Source organism: Clinocottus analis, unplaced genomic scaffold (genome assembly GCF_023055335.1).
Source record: "Clinocottus analis isolate CAN_PGR_092001 unplaced genomic scaffold, fCliAna1.0.p SCAF_15, whole genome shotgun sequence".
NCBI lineage: Eukaryota > Metazoa > Chordata > Actinopteri > Perciformes > Cottidae > Clinocottus > Clinocottus analis.
Genome location: NW_027175876.1, coordinates 15,195,883 through 15,206,857, shown reverse-complemented (window position 1 = coordinate 15,206,857; position 10,975 = coordinate 15,195,883). Strand labels below are relative to the sequence as shown.

The following is a 10,975-nucleotide window of genomic DNA, read 5'->3' as shown; positions in this document are numbered from 1 at the left end:
TAACGTTATCTTCCAGATGAAGAACATTTCATTGCAGTCAAAGGGGAGCTTGGACCGCATCATGCTTGCAACGCACTGATGACAATTTAACAAAGGCAAGATAATACTCCAAATGTATTACAAAGAAACCAAACTGGGACCAAACTTTATTTAAAGGCTAAATAAATGGAATACATTGTTTAATAAACCTACCTATAAAGATGCACATGATGTGTGTAAAGACTAAGGCGACACAAAGCCATCACCAAGGAAGCTGAATAACAAAAACAAGGTAAAGAAAGTGACATGTGAATGCTTGAAGGTCACAGTCGTGACGACAGGGTTTTCTCTCTGGACAGCAGACATGAGCTGGACACAATAATGGATTTGTGTCAGACATTCTTAATCCACTGTGCAGTAGTTTATGCTTTGTTTTATTCCACTGTGTTACATACGATGAGGTGTGACAGAATGCAGTGTGACAATAAAAAAAACAATAAGTAAATATAGCATTGAGCAACACATTGCAAAGAATAATTGCATTCAATTACTTTACATCATACTGGTGATATTGTGCCCCCATATATTTAACATACAGCAACATGCCAAAATATATTAGTGATGAAACAAAATTAATGAACTATGGTGGAATAACAGGTCTATTGTACCCGACCGTCACAGAATCAGAAAAAGGACACGATATCAGGACGGGATTTCCAGGGCAATGACTTCAAGGACTTGAAAGGCCATTTGTCACATTTTAAGTCTCAACAAGGACCAACTGAACAAAGAACACACCACACACTAATGAGCACTACCATGTGGATACTACTCCAGTTTCAAAGGACTCCAGTTGTTCCCTAATGGTTCTTGTCAAAGCTTTATGATGCACACTGGAAACCGCTGGGGAGTCACATCATGGTTGTCAAATAGCAAGTGAGTCACCAGACAGTAAAGAACATCAGGTCCAAGCCCTCTAGTACAGCTTTATATGTGCAATAAGAGGAAAGATTGCTGCTTGATTGTAATATGGATAACTAAAGAAACACTTTCACACTGCTTGTCCATCATTCCTATTAGCTTTCCATTATCATATTTGTCATATGGTTGTTAAAATGTTGAGACCCTGAATACATAATTTAACAGAGTATCCAGGCTTGGCAGGGTTTTTCTATGTTATTTTTTCTAAAGTATTATTTTTTGGCCTTTCTGCTTTATCTGACAGAGAGAGAGACAGACAGGAAGGGCCTGGGAGAGAGGGCATGACATGCAGCAAAGGGCCCGGGGCCGAAGCAATACTTTGCGGATCTCCTCAGTGAACTACCAGGGCAATCTTTCACCGGGTTTCTCAGTCAGACTGATGGAGTCATGTGATGGAGCAGGTTGTCGACAGATTTATTTCTTTTGTTGAAGATGATTCCTTGGCCTTTACCGGTCGGTGTAGGACATAAAGTGTCCTCATGTTGTTGTCAAGACTGGATGAAGAACTAGACAAACACAAGCGGTTATTGATAAGTATGCTCTTCTTCCCTGATGTTGAGGTTTCCTCACACATAGCTGTCCTGTCAGTTGACATTAGAATCTAAATTGAATATCCCAACATTTCTTTTGCTTCTTCAAACAAGTATAATTTTACTCCAAATCATTGCCACATGCCTAGGCTAGACCCACAAACCCCACCGGTCCAGAACACCAGGAGGACAGAGAGGAAAACAGACCGTCTGTGTTTATTTTCCCCTGTCCTCACGCTTGTCAGTTCTCTGAAGCAGTTCTTTGAGAGGGATTTTCCCACTAATCCTCTCGTTAAATCTCCAAATACAAAACAGCGAAGCTGCGCCTCTAGGAGGAGCATTCCGTCTCAGGATTCTTTGACAAGGTTTCCTCCGCAGTCATCCCACTAGAGATCCCTGTGTCTCTGGTCTCTCCTCCATTGCTCAAGGACATCTTTTCCAGAGCTAAAGGGTGGACACAGAATCAGAAGTAGATAATTATATTACTGTTTAATTTCACTTAATGTCAGATCTGGTCAAAACAATCACTTACTCACACCTAACCTAGCACATATACTTTTACTAAGAATTTGTTAAAGTATATGTGCTTTGCTGTGAGCAGGACTTCAAAAGCTACACTTCAAGTCATATCGGTCCTTCCTCAGTGCAAATGGCATCATACCAAACTCAAACACTTACTACAGGTGACACGATGACTTAAAAATACTAAACCAACTAATAAGTCGAACTATTAAACAAAACAAATGCTTATGCTTGATTCATACAAACTTACCCTGCAGTGATGCCGAGCTGCTGCTGGGTGGCGCTGTGTTGCTGTTCTCCAGCTCATCCAAGTAGAGACGATAACGATGGCCACTGTCGTCTTCATACTCTACATTCTCATCATCGCTGTCCACCTCTGGAGCCACATACACCACCTCGAATTCTATCTGCCCTCGCTGGCAGACACCATGAAAGAGGGAATGGATGTTGGGTTAGTAGTGGAGAGTGTGCATGTGTGTGTGCATGTGCGTGTGTGTACGGTACCTGCTGAGACAGAATGGTGACAGCCTCCTTGTGTTTGGCATCTCGCAAATTGATGCTGTTGACAGCGAGGACGGCATCTCCGACATGCAAACCTCCACATCGATCTGCAGGCTGACTCGGATGGATCTCTGAGATTAGAATGGGAACTCCATGCTCCTTCCCACCCTGGTCACAGAACACGTGTACTCATTTTAGCCAGATGTATTATATGGTGACGCCAGAAATGTTTTACTGATGTGAGAGATGTGCTGACCAGTACAATAGTACTGCTTGCTGCCTACTCTCATGTTATTGTTTAGTTTATTCAATCTTATTCAAAAAGTGCATGTTTTATACCGTAACATTCACAACCTACAGAACAACTTAAACTAACCACTACTAACATGTATTACCTCAGTCTAAACATAGCTTACATAGATAAGAAACAGTGAAAAGTTAAACTTTAGTGTATCAGGCTTTAACAAGTCTTTGTAGCGACTGCTACTTTAAGCTCTTTTTATACACCTCCCATACCTGTGGTATTTTTACCATTCAGAAGATGTTCTTTCCAAGTCATGTATGTATTTGAGAGAAAGGAAGCCAGAATAAGGTGTCTGTCTCTCTCTCTCTGTCTCTCTCGCACTCTCACTCTCTAAAAAATATCCCTTGATAAAAACTTGGGTTGTATAAGATAACTAGGGACTATATAACATTTACAGAAACGTATATATGGCTCAAATAAAGACATGTATGAAGTTAAAACTGTTTGAAATTAAAGAAAAAAACACCTCAACCTAAAGAACAAGCAGACGTATTTATACAATGTTTTTGTCAGTTCATCGACATGACTGTTAGTGTTTAAAATGTCATTATGTTGTACACATTAATGACATTTTAAACAGTATCCGGTGGATTTCACTCTGTCACTGAACACAAAACAAATAATCCAACTCTTTGTCCACTGTTTGCAATAAAGTAGTTAGCTGCTTTGTGGGCGTCATAGTGGGAGGAACATGAGGTTGGAAAGGTTAGTGATGGTCACTGTGCCCTGCCACATCAGAATGGAACAAGGAAGCAGTTGTTAGAAGCACACCTTCCTTGCTATCTATTCACATTAGTGTCTTATTGTGATATGCTTATATATTAGTAAATGTATTGAATCGCTGCCAGGGTGTATTTTTATAAGACTTTATAAACACTTGTAATCTTACTGTAATAGAGATCCCAAGCCCCTCGTGATCATCTTTGACAAGCACCACCTTTCTGATAGGGCCAACTCCCTGGCTCTTCTTCAACATATCTGGGCCCTGTAATTACATTAACACATTTAACTTTGGAAGCACAAAGAACGGTATCAACAGTTTCAACTGCTTTGTAGGGTTACACTGACATGCCCCACTGGAGAAAGAAGAGGTTTCTTCGGATCATTGCGACCCCTACATGCTCGGATGACAGTCTTATGGCGGTGAAGGTGAATCTCTGCCTCCAGTTGGTTCCACAGCTTGTCATGTGCTGGCCCTTTCATGTCACGGCCCAGTAACTGGATCTGCTGAACCCTGGGGGACATATCAAAACATTAAGGCTATCAAAATCTCAAATTTTAAGTGCTCATCCACGAAAACATGTTCCATTTAATTAAGTTTATTTTGTATAGCTCAGAATCACTACTTATCCTCAGAGGGCTTTACAATCTCAACGTCACACTGGCAACCAAATAGGGTTTTGGTTCACAGTATCTTTATAGTTTGAGGAATTAAGATACTATGCAGTTATAAATCAGCTAAATAATGAAAATGTGACATGTATACATGTGAACTTCTCTGATGTTCATGCTTTGCAAAATCATTTTCCATATAGCTCAAAGATGGCAGGTTAATCACAACATTGTCACAGACAGAGGTTGCATGTGCAGACACATGATCCCAGACGGCACTGTCACGTACAGATGGACCGTATCTTTTAAATGGGTACTAACAGTGTGTGTACTAATGAGTATTTAACATTTAACAGATGGACTATGGTATCCAAGAAATTGTCAAGAATTGAAAGTCTGCTTTTACTGAGCTTGTGTAGCATGTTTGATTATTACGCATGTATTTGTGCACATGATGATTCTACACCTAATCAATATAGTGCTGTATTTGTTGATAATATCATTCTACTGTTCTCAAAAAACCCTCAAATTTAGCCTGAAGGTGTTGTGAACTCCAATTCCTTACCTGCCAGCCAGTTCTTTGTCCAAGTATTTGGCAGCCAGTCTCGCTCCGTAAACTTCTGCCTGCAGTACTGCCATGTGTCTGCGAAGAGCCTCATTTTCCTTCTTAAACAGTCTCCCTTCTGCCTCCAGCCTTGCCTCTGCTAATTTATCCTTCTTGCTGACCTCGAGTTCTTGTTCCTGGAAAAACCACATCACATGTGAACACCACACACCTACCCAAGACAATAAGCACTGGAAGCAAGAGGAGTAAAAATCATGTTCCAGTCTCTGCAAGCCGAATACACTACCACTTAACTGTTATAATTCATTTCATGTAAAGTTCCATTTTACCAAAATAAAAGTTAAGCAATGGCAATTTGTATATTACTAGTAGTTGTAGAGTAAGTGAACCAAATGAGAAGATTACTCGCTCATTATTTTGTTTCTGTGATTTTAAAATATTGCTTCTAAATTGCACTGCAGCTGAAAAGCTGATCTACTTCTATTAATGTAATATTTACCAATATTTAAATTTGGCAGTTGGAAAACGGAAGTCACAGTTAATACCAGAACCTCTACACAATTTATCTACTTTTAGAATTGCAATTAAAGCTTAATAGTAGTGTATTAAACACGTGGTAGAGCTGAATGAACAGTAATAGTTGTCCGAGTTGGAGTGCAAGTAGCAATAAACAACAATAACATATAATCACCATACTGTTTTCTCGATGAATGTTTTGGTATGCATATACACATCCAGCTGACACTGAGCAACTATGGCAATCATTAATGGCATCATTCATTTTCATAATCCAACACAGAATTGCACAAGGAAATGCACCTGGAGCCCATTTGTCGTCAATTTGTGGAATGTGCATCAGGAGAAATTTTAACAGCAGCAACAAAACAATTCTCTGGCCAGATAATCTGGCTGGCATCGACACAGAGAACTCTGATGGAAGATAAGATAACCCAGCTAGTACCTCATTCGATTGCCTTTTTTCACCGCAATCATCCTGAGGACCCTTTCATTGTATTGTTTATATATGACGATTGTATTTACTTATGAAGCTTATTGATGGGGGATTTCTGCTGTAAGCCCCAAGGGTTTGTTGACACTCACAGATTCACAGATTGCTTCTTGTCTTTTATTGCGGAAACAAATAACATCGAAGAAATCTCGCCAGAAGTAAAGGCCATCACCAGTAAAACAGGTCCTTCCTATCTCTGTCCCTGGCCTCCAGGATTACAGAGGCAAACACCGACCAAAAGCTGCTTGGCACAAGTCACGTCATGGTGCAGGCTGCCATGAATGGTGGTAGATTAAAACGGGTGACCCAGCCACCGTACAGGGGGCTCAATACGGTTGTAAATTAAAAAGTCAAGACCACTTTGACATTTTACTAAAAGTTATTGTTGTTTTTTGCATTTATTGGTAAATATAATTACGTATTATACCAATATTTTCTGGCTTTTAGTTGCCACAAAGACATTTTCACACACTTTTTACTTAGCTTTTTTTTTCCCATTGACTTTTTCTAAATGATGCAGTGAGTGGAGTTAGACTCAGACCTGGAGGTACAGTTACACATTCTTTATTTAATCCAAATTACGTACTTAAAAATCGGATTTCTTGCAAAATCCATCAACACAGAAACTTACCATCACTTCCAATGTTGGGGCAAGCTTGAGGTAAGAGCAAGAGAAAGAAAAGAAAGATGTCAGAGATTATTTCTTCTAGGAAACTGAGATTGTGTGGAAGTTCACCATTGAATACAAGTGGGAGATATATTGTAAAGCAGCATGAAAAGAAAGAATAGAGGCAGTGGAAACAATGAAAGAGCAGTAGAAAAGCCATAGCAGCCAACACTGGCAACAGAAAAGTCTCATTTCCTCAGACTACCGTGTGTAACTTGGTCAAAAAGGCTTCTAGTACGTTTTGCACGTGTTTTAATTCAATACCGATACAATGTTGACTGGTCACCACATCCATACAGATGTAAAGTTAAGATAAGGTTTCATGCTGACACATCCGAAACATCACAGGATGTACAGCAAGAAACTAACTAGAGAGAAGTGAGGAAGTTTATATGTGAATGTGAATTTAAATCGGTCTGCACTAAAATATATTTTTTTTTTATTCAAGAGGGTTTTTTACAGTATAGCAGTTATTCATCTTCAAGATATTGTTACATGTTGTAGCCAACTGGCTGCACGGTTCTTTTATGTCATACCACCCTCTCACTCCCTAAATTGCTTTCTATATCTAAACTGCCACTATCGAAAAAAGGCCACAAATAAATAGTAAAAATGGTTTGTCCTGTTGTTAAACTTTAAGGTCATGAACAGCAGTTCTTGCCCCTACCTACCAGCCTGTCTTTGATGGAGTCAGAGTCCTCTGCCTGGCCTTGCTTGGCATGGAGCTGCAGCTGGAGAGCATGAAGCTGCAGGAGCTGGTCATGGACCTCCCTTTCGATGACTTTTCGCTCAGCCTTGGCCTCAGTCAGCTCAGAACGCAAATCCACCAGCTGAGCCTGGGGTCGGGAAATAAGAGTGTGGTAGGAAAAGGATTGTCAGAACATTGAGCCAAAGATTGCAAGTCAGACAGTGTCACTTCTTAAAACAAGCCATTGAAAACTGTACGATCTCTGTGGCTACTCAGTAAGGAAAAATATGTCCTTTGGGTCTGGCTGCGGATGGACAAGTTTGGAAATAATGTTTCCTTTATAAAGCTTATTGTCCAAAAAAGACAAAAAACTAAATCTAGTTTATAAACCAACTTTTAGTTTTATAGATTGGTTTTATTTGTTTGCAGTCAACGTAGCAAACCAAAAAAAAAAATCACAAATATTTGAATACAAACCTGTATTCATGTGGACATTGTTAAAGCAGAATTATTGTGTAACTGTATCTTAATCCGTCCAAACATAATTCTGAAAGGCAATACTATAAATAAAAACATAAAAGTACATAGACAAAACTGTAAATGCAAAAACAAATCTATATATATATATATATATATATCTATATCTATATATATATATATATATAGATATATAGATATATAGATATATCTATATATCTATATATATATATATAGATATCTATATATAGATATCTATATCTATATCTACATATAGATATAGATATCTCTCTCTCTATATATATATAAATAGATATATAGATATAGATATATATATATATGCAGTCATAACTGTACATATGTTCATATGCATTCACTGTCAGACTGAAATCTCGCCTTCCAGACCACGACCAATTATGTTCTTAAAACTATTAGGTCAAATTAGGTAACCAAAGAACCCAGTAAGCTGTAGAAATTAAGACCACCTTACGATGGACACCACACAGATGAGAAAGTCATCATGGCCTTGAACTCACCTGAGCTAATGAACGACATATCAAAATATGACCAAAAACGATGTAGACTAAATAGTGGTGTAACGGTCTATTGTCGATCTGAGATCGGGCCCCCCACTGTTCAGCACACAAGTGGGCCATAGATTGATTACACAATTTAACTTTAACCATCAGTGTGAAAGGAAGTTTTATTGATGATCGTTATCTGCCAAAATTTTGTAAAATATGTCCCCCCCCCCAAAAAAACACTATAAATTACTATAACATTTGGTGCTTTACACTGACTTCAAAACAGTTTTGGGACAGTGACAAAAAATATTAGCCTGGAGCGTTGTCAACTATAACCAAATAAAGAAAAAGATCTGTATACCTATATGGATCATCAATCCATACAGACACCTCATTTAAGAGTAGACTTAAGACTTTCCTCGTTGATAGCGCTTTAATTTAGGACTGGCTCAGGTCTGTAGTTATGGCTGGCTCTGGTTTATAGTTAGGGCTGGCTCATTGTCTGCCCTGGTCCAGGCCCTAGATATGTTGCTATAGGCCTAGATTGGTGGGGGTGTGGTGGGAGGGGGGTACATCTTAGGATATCACTATTAAAATAATTAGCATTATTATTAGTTGGATTGCCAATAGCATTATTCTAATATATACACTGTTGCTGTTATTTTGGTAGTTGGTTCATCATCCCTACTGCTCATTATATGATGCATAGAATGTTTATTCTGTACACATGACATCTGTTGTACTGCTGTCCATCCTGATAGACAGATCCTCCCCTGTTGCTTTCCTAGGGGTTCCTTCCTTTTTTTCTCCCTGTTTGGAGAGTTTTTCCTGATTCAATGTGAGGTCCCGAGACAGATTGTAAAGCCCTCTGAGGCAAATTTGTAATTTGCGATTAGGGCTATAAAATATACATTGAACAAATATCACTCCCTGAAGCATATGAAAATTAGCTTGTTCCACAACAAGTACTGCTGTAGATGCATTTTTTCTGTCTTTATTGTCAATGTATTGCAAAACAGCATTGTAGATAATGGAATGTATTTTTTTTTGTCTCTCGTCCGTTTTGTTGTTGGGATATATTCAATGATTTAGAAATGACAATAAAGTGATCACTTTATTTGGAAAATCTTCACCATCTCCACCTAATAATTGTGTAAACGACTGTGTGGGAATAAAACCAGTGACAGCTCAATCAAAAGCCAGTGACAGCTTAATCAAAAGAACAATTCACCCCATATCGTTGATGATTCATGATTGGGATTGTTTGAGAGCTGTGACTAGTTTTATTTTCATACTTGTGGTGAAAAGATGTTGAGTTGATAAATTCGTATAGATACATATTATGCCAAGTATTTCTAGTAATATTCTACAACATTGACTTAATATGTGGTGTTGTTCAATAATTAAACATGCCACGCCAAACAACATACTATTTGGTTGGTTGCCTCACACGTTCTGTTATGAATTAGTCAGATTGGCTACAGCGGCTAGCTAGGCTAACAACAGCCATGTCAGCTTAGGCTAATGTTAGCTCTGATATTAGCTTCAGAGCACATCGATATGTGTGGCATTGCTTTACTGTCATTTCACGATTGCAACACGAGCATCATACTAATGATGTGCATATGCCGTTGAACCACAATGGCATACCATTGGTCACTTTTTGATATTGTCGCTACAATATGCAGGTATATAATAAACATGTGCGATTGGAGAGGAGAACGCCTGTGACAAAGTTACCGTGTCCATATAAAACAAAATTATATCGTGGTATGCCGCTTGAACAAGAGAGGTTACCAGTAATCTAATAAATGTCTCGGGAGGGGTGTCCAAACGATGACGAACCTTACTTAACATCCCAATAAACTGTGAAGTGGCAATCATACAAAAGTTACTCACTTCTAGTTTGTGGTTCAGTTGGAAAACCGTCTGGGTTTTGTGACAGAGCTGAGCGAAACAGGAGCTTAAGCTGGTCATCTTCTGTCGACCCTCGTACGTAATATCGACTTGATCCGGGTCTATTTCTCCGAGCAGCAGATCAACGTCCACGAAGGCCTTGTCAAACTCTTTCTCTAGCACTTCTAGCCAGCGAAACATAGACATACCTGGGCCAAGGCCTGAGCTCTGAGCCGCCGGGGAGCATCCAGGCGAAGCGGACATGGCTAGAGCACAACACACCCCTTACGTTAACGTTAGCTTACTAGCTTGCTAACTTTGATGGGGACTAACGTCAAGTATCTCTTTTTACCACTAAGAAAAAACACAGTCGGGATAATGATGGAACCCGATGACTAGACTGCGTATTGGGTTAGCTCAGATAAATCCGACAAATTTGCGTATGTTTTCTGATTCTTGTGTAAATCGCCTGCCTGACCAGGAAATCCCACATCAGACTAGCGATTGCATCTGTGAGGCGATTGCTCCGGTCTGCCTCATTGCAGTGAAAAGTAATGGATAGCAGAGTGAGCTTCAGACGCCCAAAGGCAACACTCCGTACACAGTTCCTGCTACTTTGGAAGCCCATTTCTGTCACTGTGATAAACAAATTAAGATCCTGTAAATCCTGTTATGAAATGCCATCTCATAATTTAGATTTACTATATCATAATGATTTAAAATTATGAGATGATTAAGTCTACTAAATTAAGAGATACTAAATTGAATTTATGAATCTCATAATTATGAGATGGGATTTGGCCTAACTCTCAACAGCTAGCAACACTAACTACAACGGACCCACTTCACACTCTCTCTCTCTCTCTCTGGAAATCTCAGGTGCCCATACAATTAGGTAGCTTCGTCTTCTTCTTGAAAGTTTATTGGCGGTTGGCAAACAACTAATTGCTGCATTATCGCCATCAACTGGTAGATGGAGAGTAAATCAGGAAGCCCACTA

General features: G+C 39.2%; 1 protein-coding gene across 2 annotated transcripts; it reads right to left on the bottom strand.

Annotated features, from left to right (window-relative positions):
- Positions 1 to 130: 130 nt before the first annotated feature.
- Positions 131 to 10,580, bottom strand: gopc (golgi-associated PDZ and coiled-coil motif containing). Of its 2 annotated transcripts, XM_068576536.1 has the most exons (9): positions 9,979 to 10,579; positions 7,062 to 7,226; positions 6,355 to 6,378; positions 4,715 to 4,890; positions 3,886 to 4,051; positions 3,707 to 3,802; positions 2,517 to 2,681; positions 2,263 to 2,428; positions 131 to 1,934 (listed from the first exon to the last, which is right to left on the bottom strand). In XM_068576536.1, the coding sequence occupies exons 1-9, from the start codon at positions 10,237 to 10,239 to the stop codon at positions 1,819 to 1,821; spliced, it is 1,335 nt and encodes a 444-aa protein (XP_068432637.1). In that variant the 5' UTR covers positions 10,240 to 10,579; the 3' UTR covers positions 131 to 1,818. The 2 variants fall into 2 exon arrangements, with proteins under 2 accessions (XP_068432637.1, XP_068432638.1); XM_068576537.1 differs by lacking the exon at positions 6,355 to 6,378 and having other exon boundaries at positions 9,979 to 10,580.
- Between the last annotated feature and the right edge of the window lie 395 nt (positions 10,581 to 10,975).